The 20,761-nt window shown below is 33.2% G+C and overlaps 1 protein-coding gene across 1 annotated transcript in view; it reads right to left on the reverse strand.

Annotated features, from left to right (window-relative positions):
• The window catches only part of Col19a1 (collagen type XIX alpha 1 chain), a 321,254-nt gene that overhangs the window by 173,216 nt on the left and 127,277 nt on the right, over positions 1 to 20,761 (reverse strand). Inside the window, exon 12 of the mRNA XM_047558644.1 lies at positions 2,936 to 2,989. Coding sequence (XP_047414600.1) covers positions 2,936 to 2,989 — 54 coding nt within the window. The remainder of the gene's footprint in view (positions 1 to 2,935; positions 2,990 to 20,761) is intronic.

A 20,761-nucleotide genomic window follows, 5' to 3' on the forward strand; every position in this document is an offset into this window, starting at 1 on the left:
TCTTGATCATGACTCCTGAATATCTTTGGCAAAATTAAGCAAAGGAAAATAACACCATCTACATATCAATTAAGTAACCAAGTGAGAAAAGTTAATGTCCTTTGTCATGCTTTATGGTGTTCTTAATGAGCAACATTAAGCAATTATAGTGCTAAAGAAATAGCACCTCTGTGTTTTGGGCCTGTGAAGGACTCCTGCAGGATCCCTCCTGGGGGAAAAAGGTCACAGTCACAGTGCCCATTAGGCTCTGGGCCCTCCCAGCAAGTTTGGTTTTGCTGAGATAGGTAGCTCAACAGTGGCTGCCGGAGCATTTGGACATGCAGTAGGTACTCCAATGTATGCATGTATCAATTGATTAAAATATCTATCAGGTTACTTTCAGATAACATTAGAAAATTTCCCTAATCTTTAAATTCCAATTTTATTCAAATGTTTGGAAAAATTCTTTCTCTAATGCTCTTTCAGCTCTAACATTATCTTTATGAACTTTAAAAAAATTTCATTTTCCCCTGTGAGAGAGCTCACATACATGGAAGGTGGTTTTCCTTTACAACACTACAGTTCATCTCTTTTGATGCTCTTACATTGCTTACAAGTTAGAATCCTTTCCATAAAGAATGGTCACAGTGTTGGACAATTTTTGAGTTTTCATTCTGGTCAAGTGCCAAGTTTATATAAATGAATGAATGATATGTAGATCTATTTATCTATTTATCTATCTTATCTGTCACCTCTGTAATATCTCTCTGTACCTTCCCCCAAACACTACTAAAACTGGTGTAACAGGGACTTAGACTCTTCATTTGGGTCTGCAAATGTCTGATATTTAACTAAAAGCAGGATTAAAAAACTTGGCATCTCCACCTCCAGGTTGCAACTGTCTCCTTTTCTTTGAGTTGCCTTGGATTCCAGGAACAACGGGTCTGACCCATAAACATCTTGAGATGAGTTGAAACTACCTTCTGGCAACAGTAGTGTTCTAATCACTGGCAAGGCCCTGCGTGAACAGTCTTGAGATGATGGGCAACCATACCACTGTTTAGCCAAGTCTGCTTAGCGATGAATATCTCTGGTTCACCTCATCTAAACAATGTGGAAGCTGATTTTTAGTACCCCTAAAGTCAGGGCTGAGGATGTGGGTGCCCTTGTCTTCCTGGTATAGCTACAATGATTAAGGCTCCTTTCCTGCTCTTAACCATTACTTTTTCCATTTGGTTTTTGAGGTGAGTGGATGAATCTGATTTGTTGGGACCCCAGAGTGGGAACTCTGGCATAGGACTCTGGTAACACTAGGGATTCTAAGACATAGTCTTTGATTTTATGGAGAAACAAAAGGAAGAACAGAAAACTAGGCAAGGGCCCAAACTACCCATTTTAGGACACATTGTAAAATGAATCTGCACTTAAACACGGCTTGGGTCATATCTCCCCTGTGTTCATAGAAAGAACAGACATTCTCAAATTCAGTACTTCTACACTCTGGCTCCTGCTGTTTTCTGGTTTTGTTTTTCCCACAGTACCTTACATATTGCAAGAATTAAAAAAAAAAAACAGAATGAAGCTTCAAATCTCTTCATACTATTCAAGTTTGAAATCTTAATAATTTTTTTATATAAAATCAGAGGATATTTTCATAATGGGGATGTAAGTCAGTCTAAAATCTAAGTCTGTCATTTTAGAGACTCTGAGAAGTGATTTGCTCAGCCAGTGACAGAACTGGTATACAAACTGGGTGCTCACCTTCTTCTCCAGATTCACTAGTAATGGGTAGGGAGGCAAGTCTGATACTCTAAACATACGTGTCAGTGTCCAGATGCACTAAGGTGGTAGAGAAGTGAGTGACTCCCCAGGTATAAGCCATTGGTACTAGTGCCCATTCTTGGATGTAGGAAAATCATTTCAAAGAAGCAGGGTAACAGGAATGAGGGTTATATTTTAGATGTGAATGGAGCTTTCTGGAAACTAATCAAGATAGTAAAACTATGTGTGAGGGGGTGGTGGGGCAGGGGGTCAGAGCCTCAGGCCAGTGTTAGCTGAGTTAACTTCTGGGGACATTCTTTGGGAGGGGCGTCCCTCAGGGAGCCCTCTTAATGTCCACCACAGGCCCCAAGGATCGGTCTTCAGCATCCCTTCCCATTGTAATGATCTACTGCATAAATGATGGGTTATATGATACCACCAGGCTTTAGGGAAATGGACATAGTCTCATGTAGTGTTTCCTTAATTTATCCATAGAGCAGGTAGTGTGGTCTTTTAGGTCCTTATGCAAGTGAGATAAGGAAATCAAAAGAAAAAAAAAATCTTATTTTGGATACTTCCCCCAGTAAAGTTAGCATATCTATATCAAATGGGGTGTTTGATGACTTTAAATGAGAGTATATTTCAGAGAAAAGCCCAGATTTGAGTATTCTTCAAATTTCTTCCTAAGAACTGGGATGACATTCTGGGGGGTGGGGGTGGGGGTGATGACTGTTTTGAGGTAACAGGAAGGAGAAGACTAGGAAGCAGGATGTCACTGGCTGTAGCATTACAAGGTTAGAAACTGGTGTTCAGGGAGCAGTTCAGATCAGTCTTCCTACCCTTCTCACTAATGGGGATTTGGGGAGAGAACTTGGGGTGATAGTACAGGCCATTGCAAAATATATGTAAGAAGAAAGAAAATAGAGAAAGAAAGACTTAAAAAAATGGACCAGAAAGAGCAAATCCAAAAAAATTGCTAAAGGTATGCACAAGTATGAAATACGTAAAGCCAAAGAACGAAAAGACAAACAAACCAACAAAACAAAACCCCCCCAAATCCAAAAAACGGCCTTGATTCTTAATTTTGCTTCACTGTGGTTAGTTCTGCCAAGGGCAGTCAAATCTTAAGCACTAGATAGACTATTTCAGTGGCAAAATGTAAATAGAACATTAGAAAAAAGAGAGTTAGGCTTACATCTTGTCCATTAAGGCCAGCCAGACCTGGGTCTCCTTTTACTCCTTGTTCACCCTAGAAAGAAACAATTTATACAATGAAAATGTTACATCCGAAAACCTTTACTAAGAAAAAACCAGGAGAGGTATGTTATTTGGATATTTATAACCAAGTGAGTACTTGGTTAATCCCTTAAAAGAAACATTTATTAAATAACAATCTGGATCCTAAAACCAAAAAGAAGTTTAAAGGTTCAAAGAAAGGCTGAAAAAAATTGATGAAAGGGTAAAACTAGAATAAGATTTATTTATTTTCCTCTATAAGCAACAGAACTTTTTAGAGGGTAATTTGGCAGTGCATATCAAGAATATTTAAATCTTTTATTTCACTTAGCCTAGTGCTTTCACTTCTAAGAATGTATCCAAAAGAAGAATCAAGGATGAAAAGTTTAAGGCACTACTATGTAGAGCACCACCAAATTATAAAGGAAAAAAAGAGAAGCATCCTAAATGTCCATTGATAGAGAACTGATTAAATAAACTATGGTATATAGACACAAGGGATGGATCATAATAGAGCCACTAAAGTCATGTTTATAAATTTTATTTTATAAGAAAATTCTCATGGTATAAAAAGTAAAATTTAATTAATCAATAGACTAATTCAGTGAATAAATGTTAACCAATACCTATTTTATTACTTTAAAGTTCCTAATGTTCAAAATGGCTACTAATACCATTGTAGATGACACACCCATATTAACTGTTTTTTTAAAATTTTTTTTGCTTGATTTCCATCTGAAGGGTGTATACATTTATTAGCACACTCTGCATATCTGTAGAACATTTCATTTTCTTAGAAAATGCCTGTCTGCCTATCCATATCTATTCACCAGTACATCTGTCTACCTGTGGATCTAAGAAATAATACTGAGAGAAAACAAACCTAAACAATAAAAGTTGTTTAATATTTTTAAGTTTCAGTCTATCTATAAACATACATTATCTGCATAATCAGTAAATATTTAAAAATAAAATATTCTATATAAAAAAGAGTCAACCAAGTCTACTACACTGTGCATGTATGTATATGTGTATACCTGCTTATGTCACTAAGGTGATTTTTCTCTTTTATATTTTGTTCTTTTTTTCTTTTGCATTGAACATTATTATTTCTACTTGCAAAACATTATCAAAAAACAAGCATCCCATTTTAAGAAAGAATACATTGACTACTAAAACACTCTACAGAAATACATGTGCTTAGTCCCAACCACTAAAGAATATGTATAACAATTATTATATTGAAAATACAGGAAAATAGTAAAAATAACTTGATCACCAGAATATAAGAATATATATGCATAAACAGATATATGACAAATGAAAGTGCACAAATCATGTTCAGTAAAATAGTTACAATGAAGCCAAGGATTTCCATCTGGAAACACAGGACCCAGGAGTTACTTTAGAGCTATGCCACCAGCCACATGTGTGGCTATTTAAATTAATTAAATAAAAAAAAATTAAAACTCAGTTCCTCAACTCCTAGACACATTTCAGGAGACCAACAGTGCCAACCCATTAAACTGTGCAGATGAGGGCATTTCCATCTTCACAAAAAATTTCACTGAATAGTGGTGATGAAGAGGGTGTCATTTAGAACAGAAAGCAAAGAGGCTGTTGGTAGAGATCAGTGGGAAAGTGCTTGCTTACCTACCATGCACGAGGTCCTGGATTAAATACACAGGACCTCAAAAATGAAACAAAACAAAACTTAGAAGCAAAATAACAATTAAGAAACTCATAAGGGAACTAAATAATATATCTAACTAGTTAGGGACTGAGAAATAATAGTGTATAAATGTTTTTATAACAAAATGAAATGAATTTTTTGATATATGAAGACAACTGTAATTCCATGGATAGCATTATTAACTCTAGAATGTAACTGAAAATGAAGATAGTCTTTATTTATGAAAAATGTTTCTGAGTTCAGGGGACTAGCTTAGTGGTAGAGCATGTTTTTAACAAGCACGAAGCCCTGGGTTCAGTCCCCAGCACACACCCCCACACAAATAATGATTCCCGTAGATGCAAAAAATGAGCACTCAGTATATTAAAGGGCTATGTGTCTACAAGGAAATACGTAATTTTTTAAAGTTAAATAACAGCATATTGAACAGAGTTGATCGTCTGATGGACTTTATGCTATATGGCAAAAGAATAGGTATGGGAGAAGGCTAAAGAAGAAAGATCCTGCTTTAAGTTGGTGCCTAGCAAAAATCTACAATGGATCTTTTAAAGTATTTTTAATATAAAAAGCAAACAGGTCACTGTAGTAAGGTTTACTGAAAACAAGTTATTTACTTAATTATTATCATTTTCATCAAACACATTTATAATGTTTACTATGTGCCAGCTACTGCTACAAGCATCTTGAAATTCTATGACACCCCAGGGTAAACACAGGATTACTACTTTCATTTTACAGTTTTAGAAACAGAAGGCAAAGAGGTTAAGTCATGTGTACAAGATCCCCAGTTCAACTCAGACAGTTGGTATACAGCCTGTGCTCTACAACCATTAAGATGTGTTTTTAAAACACATCAGGAATAACTGGATTTCTTCAAAGCAGGAGACAAAGTTTCTCAAAATGCCCTTCAGTATAAGGAATAGAAATATAGTTGGGTAATATTGCTGAGTGTATAACTGGCAAAGGAATGTTATATAGTGAACATCTATCAATCAAACAATCACGGATATCTAATGTATCTTGAATATACACAGATTCATGATATAAAATATTGCAAAGGATAAAACAATATGTTGTAATAAAAATGAAATAAAATAAAATGTACATAAAATCTTGCATTTAAGTTAATTCTGGAAGAAGTAAAGAGCTGAATAAAAAACTTTAAAGGACTAGAAGAAAATAGATGTGAACATAGCTCAGAGTTCAGGGTAGAAAATGTATCTAAGCATGGAACAACAAGAAACAATTCAAAAGAGAGAAAACAAAGTATTTGACAAAATATTAACATATACTCAAGGCAAAAATAAACTAAAAGAAAAATAATAATTTGGGAAAAAATCATGTGATGGATTAATAGTTAATATTATTAATATGCAAAGGATCTTTATCATTCATGAGAAAAAGAATAGCAGGGCGTGGTTGCGCATGCCTGTAATGCCAGTCAGTCTTGAGGCTGAGACAGAAGGATTGTGAGTTCAAAGCCAGTCTCAGCAATGGTGAGGCACTAAGCAACTCAGTGATACCCTGTCTCTAAATAAAATACAAAATAGGGCTGGGGATGTGGCTTAGGGGTCAATTGTTCAATCCCCAGTAACAAAAAGACAAACAAACAAACAAAAGAATAACATTCCAATTTGTTGTCGAGCAAAGGCTATATTAGGCAATTTACCACAAGAAATACAAAAGAAATGCTAGATGACAGTATTATTTTAACTATAGTAATCAATCAGGTTTTATATTAGGGTATTAGGATAGATGATCTGCAACTCTTCTCCATTTTAAATTCTATCACTGTTTGTATTTTAAAAAAGTGAAGCTGTGGGAGTTCTATGTCCAGACAGACAAAACAAAACAAAACAAAAATCCAAGTGTTGCATATTTAATAAATTCCAAACAAAAGAAAGCTGATAATAGTAACCAGCTGTTTCTTTCTTTTCACTGAAAAGAAAATGAGTAAAAACAAAACTGCAGCATTAAAGATTTAAACTAGAATTAAAGAAAACTTACTTGACATCAGAGGATGTTTCAAAGTAGGATGCATTTAGATTGTTCCTGAATGTTTGGATAAGTTCCAAATTGGGAAATTTCAAAAATAAAACTGATAGAACATCTGTGGATATTTCTTTGAGATCTGTCATTCTAGTCTGATAGAAACTTATAAGCAATCTTAATCAAAGGAGAGAATACATGAGAATTAGACTGTGTTTAAGATATTCCCATTACCTGTTAATTCATGAAGCTAATTTTAAAACTTTACCACAATTTAATGACCTTCCAAACATAATTGCCATGACTAGGCATACAAGATGTTATAGTTAGGTAAGTAGCAAAACCCTTTTACAGAGCTTGACTTAATCCCTTATTATTCATAGTATATGTAGTTATTAACATTTGTAATATGTATTTCAATAGATTATAGCATTTATTCTATATGCCTTATTGTACACCAGGTTCTGTGCTAACTAAGCACCTCACATAGTAGGGATAGTAGGGACTCCTTTTAATTCTATCAGTAACCACACAAGGTGTGTACTGTCATCTTCATTTACTGATGATAAATTAATGACTCAGAGAATATAAGTAACTTTTATGGTCAAAAAACTCCCCCATCACCTCCAATTATTTGTTCAATTGATTTAATTTCACCTTGAACCACATCCGCTGACCTACTTAGGTTTTCAGCTGAAGCTGTGGTGGACAGTTCCTGTGCATCCTTGGATATGTTGAATTTCACTTCGAGCTCAACTTTCCCTACTCTCTTCCACTTTCTGTCTTTCATATTTTTTCCCGAAGTCAAGGAATTTATTTAACCCTGGGAAGGTAGCCTAAAAGAGTGGGAAGAGTTAATGCTCCACCGAAGGGTGAAAAGTTAGTGGACTGAGGTGTCAGCTTCCTGGCTTATAGGGGAAGGACTCTGAGGAACTTTCCATAGAGTCCTAAGAGGTCTCCAGTGGGACTCAGTCCCAGTTGCCTACAGTGATAAGTGGATCAAAAATACACCCTTTAGTTAGTTTCTCCTTATTTCCTATTTTCCTCATTCCTCACTCCTGTATCCCAAGATCCCTCCCAAGTGACCTGTCCTTAAGTTATTGATTCCAACTTTGTTTCAGGGGAATTCAAGGGAAGACAACCTCTATGGGTGCTTGTGTCAATTTGTACAGTACTATTTTCTGCCTCTTTAATTGCTCTCTTACCACTACTCTAAACACCCTTGCCTTATCAACTTTCTGAAAGAACTACCCCAGCAATTCAAATGTCAAAGTGCTTTTTTGTTCCTAGGTCCTTAACTACTCCTAGAGAAAATTATGTTTGTACTATTTTTGTAAATTCATAATCACCAACCTCATTCTACATCCTTAAACTGCACTATTCTCAAATCCTTGGTATAATGAATTCTGCTCTTACTTTCAGATAACCTTGTTTCCTACAGAGAAAACATAAGCTATCATATATGCCTTCCATCAATGCCATGACATCTACAAATTTACTTATATCAATACCATCCATCCTTTCTTCTGTTTTTGTACATGAAAGAATTGTCTCATGCTGTTTAATGCTAATCTCTCAATCTGTGCTTCCAATCTGGCCCTTTTCTGTTTTCTCTTGGAATTGATGTTTAAGAGTACGCTCCTCTTCTGAATCTTCAAACTGCTTTCCTCTACTCCACAACCACAATGTGCTAGTGAACCTTCTGTAAAAATTCTTGCACTTTTGTCTCCTGCGCTTTCCTGCTTCATCTGTTCCTTTCTTTTTCAGATAAACTTCCTGAACCAGGCTTGCTCTACTTCCTATCTGCAGTCCTTGGCCACCCACAAAACTGTAGCACACTCTGATTGATTTCTGCCCTTGCTGCTCCTTAAAAATGGCTCATGCCTAGGTCATTCTCAGGTGACCATTCAGACACTGTTCGGGCTTTTTCTTCCTTGGTATATCAGTAGCATTAGATATTTCTTAGACCACCTTACTTCCAAGAAATATTCACTTGCTGAGACACTACATCCCTTTGGGTTTATTCTATTTCTATAGCCACATTTCCTCATTTTTGTTTTTGCTGGATTCTTAAAGTATTGTTTCACAGAGGTCTACCCCACATTCTTTATCTCCCAACATCCCCTTTCCCTTGATGTTTTCTCTACTTCTACAGCTAAAGTGATCATCTATATACTAATGATCTTCAAATTTCTAATTTCAGTCTAGGTATCTTTTGCATTTTTGAACAGTTTTTTTTAAGACATGAGTTACATACCATAACATTGACATATTTCATATGTATAGTTCAATGAGTTTTAGTAAGACTATATAATTGTATAACCATCCATCACCATGATCTAGGATTAAAATGCTTTAATTGCCCCTCATATTTCAGCCACTTAAGAGCACTGAGACACTTTTTCTCTGTATTTTTAATTTTTTCCTAGACATTCCATAGAAATAGAATCATGCAACATTTAGACCTTTTGGTCTGGCTTCTTCGATTCATCAGCATGCTTTTAAGGTTTAAGACACAGTTGCATGGAGAAGTAGATTTTCTTTTTAGTTTGGAGCTAATATGTGTTTGTGTCTGGGTATGTGATATTTTGTCTATTAATTTATTCATTTTTTTTAGATGTTCTAAATAATGGTGCTGTGAACAATGATATTTACACTTTTCCTTGGACTTAGGTATTTATTTATCTCAGGTAAATACTTAATAATACAAATGCTAAACCATATGGTAAATGTTCAACTTTTTAGGAAACTTCCAAACCAATTTCCAAAGTGTCATTTGACATTCCCATCAGCAATATATAAAAATTTTAAATTTCTATATATCCTCACCAATAGGGGGTATTGTTAGTCTTTTTGATTATGATAATTTTAGTGGGTATATAGTAGTATTCCATTGTAGTTTTAATTAAACTTTAATCATTTATTTAATGATTAATGATCTTATCTTATACTTATTAATCATACCTATATTTCTCTGATAAAGTGTGATAAAGTGCCATTTCAAATCTTTTAAATTCATTTTAATTAGTTTGTCATCTTATTGAACTTTAAGTTTTTAAATGTGTTCTTTATACAGGTCATCATGATATATAATTTGCAAATATTTGCTCCCAGAATATGTCTTAATTTAGTTTATGTTTGTAATAGTATTTTTAAATTAAAAAATTAACAGTTTTACTGAGGTATAATTAAATGCAATAAACTTTCATATATAGTGAAATATAATTTCATAAGTTTTAACATAAGTGTACACTCATGAAACCATCACATTTAAACTAGCAAATATCCCCATGTTTGTTTACATTTTCCCAATGATTACTATGTTGAACATGTTTGCAAGTTTATTTGTAATTCGTGTATATTTTGGGGTGAAGTGTCTGTTCAAATCTTTCTTACTCATTTCAAAAACAATTTGCTTAAGATATTTGTACATTCTGGATAAAAGTACTTTATTATATAGGTTATTTTCAAATATTTTCTTCTATGTGGTTTGTTTTTTCATTCTTAGCAGTGAATTTCAAAGGACAGTTATGTTGATAAACTCTAATAATTTCTTTTTTATTTATTGCTCTTTCAGTGTCATAACTAAGAAATTTTGCCTAATTCAAATGCATAGAGAATTTTGTTTTTTTCTAGAATTTTTTATTATTTATATCCATTATCTATTTCAGTTGATAATCAGCTATCTCTCTCTCTATATATGTGTGTATATGTTTTTTTCTTTTTAAAATTCTTTTCCATTGGCCTATTTGTCTATCTTTACATTAAATCCACTTAATTATCCTCTTAATTATCTTTATGATAAATGATAACATCAGGTGCTCCAGTTTTTTTTTTAAGCCATTTTAGCTATACCAGGCTATTTGTATTTCCATAGGACCTTAGATCAGTTTGCTGACATTTAGCAAAATGTTTCAGCAAATGAGAACAGAAATTCAACGTATAAAAATCTCTGGGAGTGTATGAAAGCAGTTTTAATAGAAAATTTATAGCATTCAGTGCTTATAATAAAAAACAGAGGGATCTCAAATAAATAAGCTTATGGTTCACCTCAAGACATTAAAAGAGAAAGAAAACACAAATTCCAAAATCAATAGAAGGCAGGAAATAGTAAAAATCAGAGCTGAAATAAATGAAACTGAGAATTAAAAACACTACACAGGATTAGTGCAACAACGAGTTTGTTCTCTGAAATGGTAAATAAGATTGACAGACCTTCAGCCAGACTACTCAAAATAGAGAGGAGACCCAAATAAACAAAATTAGAGATGAAAAAGGAGATATCACCAAATAACTCTGAAATCCAGAGAATCATTAGAAACCATTTTTAAATATGTACTCCTCAGATCTAGAAAATTAGAAGACATTGGCAAATTTATAGACACAGATGATCTGTCCAAATTGAACCAGGAAGATATAGAAAATTTAAACATATCAATATTAAGTAATAAAATTGAAAAAGAAATTAAAGTCCAGACCAGATGAATTCTTAGCTGAATTCTACCAAACCGCTAATGAATAACTAATACAAATCTTTCTTAAATTATTACATGAAATCAAAAGGGGAGAAACATTCCCTAATACATTCTATAAAGCCAGAATAACCCTGATATCAAAATCAGATGAAGACCCAGCAAGGAAAGAAATTACAGACCAATATTCCTGATAAACATAGATATAAAATCCTTAATAAAATAGTAGCAAACTATATTAAAAAACATATCAAGAAGATAATACACCATGATCAAGTGGGTTTCATCCCAGGGATGCAAGAATGGATTAACATACACAAATTAACAAATGTAATTCACCACATAAATAGAATTATGGATAAGAATCATATGATCATATCAATAGATGCAGGACAAAGCCTTTGATAAAACATGATGAACATTCATGTTAACACTGGAGTAACTATGGATAGAGGGAACTTACTTCAACATTATAAAGGCTTTCTATGGAAAACCTAAAGTCCAAGATTATACTGAATGCAGAAAAACTGAAAGCATTTCCTCTAAAATCAGGAATAAAGACAGGGATGTCTACTTTTACTACTTCTATTCAATGTAGTTGTTAAAACTCTATAGTGAGAGTAATCAGGTTAGAAAAAGGAAATTAAACAGATACAAATAGGAAAAGAGGAAGTCAAACTATCCCTGTTTGCTGATGATACAATCCTGTATCTTGAAGACCAAAAACAAACAAAAAACCCAAACCAAAACAAACAAAAAAATTCTACCAGAAGATTTTTAGAGCTGATAAATGAATTCAGCAAAGTAGCAGAATATAAGATCAACTTTTATAAAATAATTTCCTATATATGAATAGTGATTTTACTGAGAAAGAAATCAGGAAAACTGTCCCATTCACGACAACCTCAAAAACAAAAAATAACCAAAGCAAAACTTGTGAATTCATCTAACCAAGGAGTTTAAAAAGCTCTACATTGAAATTTATATAACACTGAAGAAAGAAATTGAAGACCTTAGAAGATGGAAAGACCTCCTTCTTGAATAGGCAGAATTCATACTATCAAAATGGTCATATTAATAAAAGCAATATGCAGATCAATGCAATACCCATCAAAATACCAATGACATTCTTCACAGAACTAGAAAAAAACAGTTCTAGAATTCATTTGGAAGAACAAGGAGCCCAGAATAGCCAAAGCAATACTGAGCCAGAAGAGTAATGCAGGAAGCATCATAAAACTTGATATACTACAGGACTAGTAACAAAAACAGCATGATATTGGCATCAAAATAGGCACAAAGACCAATGGAATAGAATAGAAGATACAGAGACAAAACCATATACTTACAGCCATCTGATACTTGACAAAAGTGCCAAAAATATGGGTTGGAGTAAAGACAGTCTTTTAAATAAATGGTGCTGGGAAAACTGGGTAGCCTTTTTTAGAAGAATGAAACTAGACAAAACTAGAAATGAACCCAGCTATCCCACTCCTTATTTACCCAAAAGAGCTAAAACTAGCATATTAAAGTGATACAGCAGCATCAGTGTTTATAGCAGCACAACTCACAATAGCTAAATTATGGAACCTGCCCAGATGGCCATCAATAAATGAATGGATTAAGAAAATGAGGTAAATATAAACAAAGGCATTTTATTCAGTCATAAAGATTGAAATTTGCTGGTAAATGAATAGAAATGGAGAACATCATGATAAGTGAAATAAGCCAAACTTAGTAAGTTCAGGGTTGAATATCTTTCCTCTCATGTGCAGAAGGTAGAGAAAAATAAGGGAAAAAAGGTGTCGCCGCCAGCAGCAATTTGTTACCGTTTGCAGCAACAATTGCGTGGGTATTTATCGGAGGTGGACTGGAAACTGAGCTATTTCTATTATCTTTCTCTTTAGTGCACTGCTTTCTTGCTTGCTCACTTGTTCCCTAGCTTATAGAGGAAGAAAGGCTTTGAGAGGAGAGAGAGAGAGAGAGAGGCTTTGCATAAGAAAGAAAGAGAGACTTTGCTTAAGAGAGAGACTACACTTTCAGAGATCTATATCTTCTTAGTTCTGCTGCTTCTTCTTAAAGGTGCATCCTGCATCCTGCGTCCTTCACTCTGCTATCTAGAGGTGTGGTTTTACTTCTCCATTCTGCAGTCTGCAACCTGCATTCTGCCCTCTCATTCTGCCATCTGCCTTCTGCGATCTATCAGAGGTGCTGCTTTTATACTTTGTGCTTCCTATAGGTGGGTGTCTTATAGACCTAAGGCAGCCATTTAGCTTAGGATTAGCACAATTGAGGCACACCCCTTGGTACCAATCAAGAAAGAATGAGGAATATCTGTTGACCACTAGCACAAAGGAGACATTAACTAATTAGGTAAAAGTAGATCACACCGTGTTAACATTAATTATGTGCCACCTCTTGGCTCAATGCCACCCACCATCCTAGGGTTACCCAAACATGTCTTCTGCAAAAAGGGGGGTGAGATTGGATATCACAAAGATATAGGGAAGAAAAGTGATATAAGATATACTCCATCTTTGTATAAATATATCAAAATATAGTCTAAAAAAACAGAGGAAATCTGAACCCAATGGTAATCACTCCCTATTCATTCCCTTCTAGCCTCTGGGAAGCACTTTTAAAGTTTCTGTTTCTATTATATAGCTCTTAGTCATTTGTTAAGGTTTGAATAATGGTTTATAATATCATTAGATATGCTTATCATTTAAGCTGGTACAAATATAATATTGTCAATGTATAATAATTTCTAATAAAAATATTTTAATTGAAAAAATAAAGGGAAGAAGAAGGAATAGGAAAGGGCAGTAAACGTGGAATGAATTTGACAAAATCATACTATCTGCATATATAAATATACCACAGTGAATTCTACCTTATGAATAAGTAGAAAGCACCAATCAAAAATAAATAAAGGATGCTAACATGCGCAAAGGCCGCGGTTCAAATCCTCCACACCTCAGGTGGAAATAAAATTTAAAAAAATGAAAAAATGTTCAACATCTCTAGTAATAAGAGAAATGCAAATCAAAACTACCCTAAGATTCCATCTCACCCCAATTAGAATGGCAATTATCAAGAACATAAGCAACAATAGGTGTTGGCAAGGATGTGGGGAGAAAGGTACACTCATACATTGCTGGTGGGGTTGCAAATTAGTGCAGCCACTCTGGAAAGCAGTATGGAGATTCCTCAGAAAACTTGGAATGGAACCAATATTTGACCCAGCTATCCCACTCCTTGGCCTGTACCCAAAGGACTTAAAATCAGCATACTACAGAGATACAGCCACATCAATGTTCATTGCTGCTCAATTCACCATAGCCAGATTGTGGAACCAACCTAGATGTCCTTCAATTGATGAATGGATAAAGAAACTGTGGCATATATATACAATGGAATATTACTTCACCATAAAGAATGATAAAATTATGGCATTTGCAGGCTAATGGATGAAATTGGAGAATATCATGCTAAGTGAGATAAGCCAATCTCAAAAAACTAAAGGATGAATGATCTCGCTGATAAGCGGATGAAGACATATAATGGAGGGTGGGAGGGGTTAGCGTTAGGATTAGGGTTAGGGTTAGGGTTAGGGTTGGGGTTAAGGAGGGTGGTAAGAATGGAGGAAGGAAGGACTGTATAGAGGGAAAAGGGGTGGGAGGGGTGGGGGGAAAGGGAAAAAAAATAACAGAATGAATCAAACAACATTAACCTATGTAAATTTATGATTACACAAATGGTATGCCATGACTCCATGTACAAATAGAGAAACAACATGTATCCCATTTGTTAACAATAAAAAAAATTTTTTTTAAATAAATAAATAAAGGAATAAAAAGAAGATCAGTAGAGTAGTAGAGTAGAATAGGAACTGAAATGGAGTAAGTAAAATTTCTTGCATACATGATTTTATCAAAATGAACTCAACTATTATATACAACTTTAATGAACTAATTTTAAAAAGTTTCTGATTTTCATTGAAATTTCATTAAATCTATAGATCAATTACATGAAGGATTGTCATCTTAAAAATACTGGGTCTTCCAATCCATGAAAATATCTCTTCATTTAGTTCTTCTTGAATTGCTATTAGCAATAATTTTTTAGTTTTCAGTATATACATTAATCACTAAGCTGCCTTTAAAATTTTCACATAAATAATCTATTCTTTTTAATGCTCTTATAAATGAAATTGTTTTCTTAATTTCATTTTGATTAAATATTGTTAGCATTTGGAAATAAAGCTGAAATCTGAACACTGATATTGATTACTACAGCCTTTCCAAACTTGTTTAGTTCTAGTAGGCTTTTTTTTTTTTTGACATTTCCTTTAGATAATTTACATATAAAGTTGTGCCAACAAAAAACAAACCCATATTTCCTTATTCTCTTGATTTTTAGCTTTTACTTTCTCTTTCTTGTAGTATTACACTGGCTAGAACCTTCAATCCCATACTGAATATAAATTATAAAAGTGGACATTCTTACATTGATTTTGACTTAGGTTAAATAATTCAATTTTTATCACTAAGTGAATGATACTAATAACTTTTTAAATTTTCACAGATAGCCTTTATCAGAGAGAGGAATAATTCTTAGTTTAATGAATGGGTATTTCATTTTGAAAATTGTTTTTTTCTTCATCTACTGAGGCAATCATACAGTATTTGTATTTTTTCTGTTTGTATCATGTTTCAACTACTTTTCAAATGTGAAAATAATATTTCATGTGTGTAATTGTTTGTATATTTCTGGATTCATCTGAACGTGGGCTTTTCTTTGTGCCAAAATTTTAAAACTCTTATTACAACATATATAATTAAAATAGGTGTGATAATTTTTCTATTTGGTCTTGGGCAGTTTTAGTAATTTTATACTTTCTAAGAATTAATAAATTTCATTTGTATAATTTACTTTCACAAATTGTGAATAACATTCCCTGGTAAACCCTTTAGTTTCTGTAGGCTCTATAGTTGTATCTCCTCCTTCATTTAAGTTACTGGTAATTTTTGTCTTCTATTGTTTTCCTGATCAGTCTAGCTAAAGATTTATCAATTTGGTTTGTATTTGCAAAGGATTGGGTTCTGATTTTGTTGCTTTCTTCTTATACTATTCTTTTTTTAAAAAATATTTCCTTTATTTTCATTCTGATTTTGTTTTTTCTGCCTTCTACTTACTTGGGGATTGACATGCCTCCACCCCGATTCTTGAGGTAGATGCTTAGATGCTTAGATTATTACTATTAGATCTTCATTCCTTTCTAATATGAGTATTTAATATTGTATATTTAAATGTTTTTATTTTCATTCAGTTCAAAATGTTTTTAAATTTTCCTTTTGATTCTTTCATTAACTTATGGATTATTGAGAAACATTTTGTTTCAAAACATTTGAGAATTTGACAAATGTTTTTTCTGGTATTTTTAATTTAGTTCTATTGTGATCAGAAAACATTTTATATGCTTGGCGTTCCTGAAACTTATTAAGATTAATTTAATAATGAATAATACAATCTAGCTTTATAAATGATAATTTTACTGATGGAATATTGCAAATTTCAAATATAATTAATTGTTTCTATTTATTTCAAATTGCCTATTCCCTTTCATTGCTACCAGTCTATGCTTCATGTACTCTGAGTTTCTGTTAGAAAAATGCACATTTATTGTTACATCTTCTTGATATATTGTCCCTTTTATAATTGTAAAATAGTTTTTCTTGTCTCAAATATTGTCACAGAGTCTATTTGTCTATTTTGATATTGTTATAGCCATTCCACATATTTTATTATTTCTTGGATATCTAGTATATCTTTGGATGTTTTAAACTCAACCTATTTGTATTTAGCATCTAATCTGTATCTCCTGTAGGTGGCATATAATTAGAGCTTGCTTTCTAAAATTCAGACTGACAATCTCTGCCTTTCGTTTACAGTATTTATTCTGTTTACATTTATACCTGCACAAACTGAACTTTGATTCATTAATCACATCCTATAGAAAAATTAACTCAAATGGGTTATATACACAAATGTATAATCCAAAGGTATAAAATTTCTAGAACAAAACATAGAAGAAATCTTTTGTAATAATGGGACAGATAAAGGTTTCATTTTGTTATTTGATCTATACACCTCATGTCTCTTTTCATTCCCATTTCTTCTCTACTACTTTCATTTGATCAACAAATACTTTAGTCTACTATTTTAGCTTTTTTCTCATGAGGTTATAGCTTTTCTAAATTTTAAAAAGATTTTAAAGTGTCCTAGCACTTACAATATGCATCCTCACCCTCATAAAATCTATTGTTAATATTTATTTAATTTCGGTAAACTATGGCAAAGTTTAATTAATTTTAATTTCCTACCCTTCTTTGTATTATTTTGTCATATTCATATATCTCTCTATGTTATAATCCTAACAGTACATATCATAGTTATTGCTTTAAAATTATATATTAAAAAGAAATTAGAAGAAAATATAAATGCATAAATATTCATATATCACTATCACACACACACATATATAGTATATTTACATTGGCCATATATTTATAATTCTAATGTGCTTCATTTCTTTCTGTGGGTCAAGTCACTGTTGTTATTTATTTAAAGCCTGTGGAATTCCTTTAGTAATTCTTTTAGGTCGTGTCTGCTAGTAAGAATTCATTTTGCTTTTTGGTATTTGGAAAGGTCTTTATTTTTTCCTTCGTATTTGAAAGCTTTATTAAATACAAAATTATTCGACATCTTTCTTTTTTAATTTTTCACTTTGAATATGTCATTCTATTGCTTTCTGATCTCTACTATTTCCAAAGAGACATTTGCCATTATTCTTACTGTACTGCCATGTATATGCTGATTTATTTTTCTCTGGGTGTTTTTGAGATTTAGTGTTTATATTTGTAGTTGACTTTATCTAGAAGTGATTCTCATTGTGTTCATTGATTCAGGATCAATATATTAATATTTTCATCAAATTTTTCAAGCTTTAACTTGTGTTTTCCTCTGTCTGTTCATCTCTCTCTTCTCCTTCTGGAAATTCCATTACATAGAATTTGGTATGTTTGGTGTTGCCTCACATCAAGGTCTCTATGGCATTATTTATTTTTCCTTAATTTTTTTCCTTTGTTTTCTGGATTGGAGAATTTAACTAAACTATATTCAAGTTTACTGAGTTTTTCTTCAGTCATCTTAAAACTGCTGTTAAGTCCAGCTGTGGATTTTTAACTTGGGTTATTAGATTTTTAAGCTCTAGTTTCTCAATCACTTTCCCAATATTAAAAACATGTATTTTCTCAATCACGTTTTTATTTCTCTATCCTGTTAAAATCTACCCCCATGCGCGCATACACATACACATGCGCACAATACTGCATATAAAGATTGGTTAAGAAAAGGAAGTTATAAAACAGAGTTTTCCTTTCCCAAATGAGAATTTCTAATCTGACTTAAGGATACCTGAGGCTTACTTAAGATTTTAACATAACTTACAATAGATAACTAATTTAGTGCTTTGTTGTTGATGATGATAAAGAGGTGACTAGCTGGTATATCTCTGGCAGCCAAACATAAACTAAGACTGTAAATTTTCCAAAGTTGCCAAGTCAAAGCAATAGGCTCTATTTGTGATTCAGGTCTTGAAAACAGGAGGCCTGATTCTAATCTCATGGCTGCCTGTAGCTGTCTGAATTTACATATATTATTTCCATTATCAATCTTGAGATATTTAAGGGATAAAAGGAAATAGCTCCTGAGCAATGCTGAGGTTAAAAAAATATATATATGTAAGTGAATATGTTATGAATTATATTCACCTCAATCCTTTTAAAATGATGACCCTATAGGGATGAATCAAAGTTTGAGACAAATTTGTGTTTAGAGGCCAGTGTTCCTCCTTTTTGAATAACTGACCTCAAAGAGACTTTGTCTTGATAAAGACTTATTTGTTACATTACTATTTGCAATTCTTTTAACTGAATGGATTTGAGCCAATATTACTCACCTAATTGCATTTGTGACATAAATCTAATTTAAGTCCTTTCTCCAAGAGGATAAAACTTAATCTAACAAAATAACTTCTGTAAAATCAGCTTATATAAATTTTCTTTAGTAACTACAAATACAGTTATCTTAATAATTATAGGCTGCATTGCAAATTTTACTTTGCTCATATTTTGTATTTGAAAAATAAATCTTCTTTCAAGAGACACTTTCACTGAAGTACCACAAAATACTTCTACATTCTAATTACAATAGTCTATTACCTCAAATAATTTTAAACACAAAAATGCCAATATAATTTAAAATTTTAGATGGTCATTAGAGTTCCAAATAGAAACAGTTTTTGCTTTGATTTGCTAACTTGCCCATGGTATAGTTCTAGTTAAAGAAACAAACAGATTTACTTAAACTCAAGCCTTCTAATGTCAAGTCTCCCTAGTCTTGGCTACCCAATTAACTTGGCTAATTGCTATGGTAGAAAAGCTACCCAGTTGATATTGTGTGGATAGTTCAGAAAGTTAGAAGGTTAGACTCTGGAGAAATCTATTATTAGGCAATGATCATTCACAGTTGCTAATGTAGTCTCAGAATTTTTAGGCTTCTTAACTAATTTTTGTACAAGAACAAAGGAAACAGTCATAACAACTTCTTTGTCATTATAACTTCTTTGGTTACTAAAAGATGGCAGTAAACTAACACATTAATAGAAATGGTCCCAATGTGACATGTTGGCAAGGTGGTATGCCATAGCCTATCCCTCCCACATTGCTTAAAAATATGGTTACTACAAGTAGGATTGACAAATAATAAAAGCCAAATTAATTTCAGATTCAAAGAGGGTAGAGGGAGAGGGAAAGAGAAATACTTGATTTTAAGCAGGGAGGCAACTAAGTCCTAGGACATGAAGTACAACAAGAAGGTGCTTCTTTTGGGAACCTGTAAAGGTTAATTTGAATTATCAACTTGATTGGATTAAGAGATGCCAAAGATTAAGAGGCTTCTGGGTGTGTCAATAAGGATATGTCTAGGAATGATTGACATGTGGGATAGTGAACTGAAATGGAGACGCTTCTTAAGCATGTGCAGCACCATTCAATAGGATGGTGGCTTGGAGGGAATAAACGTTGAATCAGGAAGCAGCAGCAAATTCTATCTTGGTTCTTCTTGAAAGGGATCTTGATTTTGAGTAAAATTGCCTGAGGATATCAGACTCTTGCTCCTTCACTCTTCTAAAGCAGACTTTGCCAGTGTTTTTTTTTTTTTTTTTTTTTGCGGTGCTGGGAATTGAACCCAGGGCCTTGTGCTTGCAAGGCAAACACTCTACCAACTGAGCTATATCCCCAGCCCGCGCCAGTGGTTCCTTGGGGAGTTCCCAGAAGTCTTTATCTCAGACTCAGGTAGCATATTGATCCTCTTGTTCTGAGGCTTCTGCTTCTTGGACTTCCCAGCTACTGCTTCCTCCAGCTCTACAGTCTGCAGATGGTCATTATGGACTATCCAGCTTCTGGTTGTGTAAGCCAATCTAATAAATCCCTTTTATAATTATACTTTCTGTTGATTTTGTTCCGTTAGAGTACCCTAATACAGAAATCTAAGGTGATGTCCGAGG

Source organism: Sciurus carolinensis, chromosome 7 (assembly GCF_902686445.1).
Source record: "Sciurus carolinensis chromosome 7, mSciCar1.2, whole genome shotgun sequence".
Classification (NCBI taxonomy): Eukaryota; Metazoa; Chordata; class Mammalia; order Rodentia; family Sciuridae; genus Sciurus; species Sciurus carolinensis.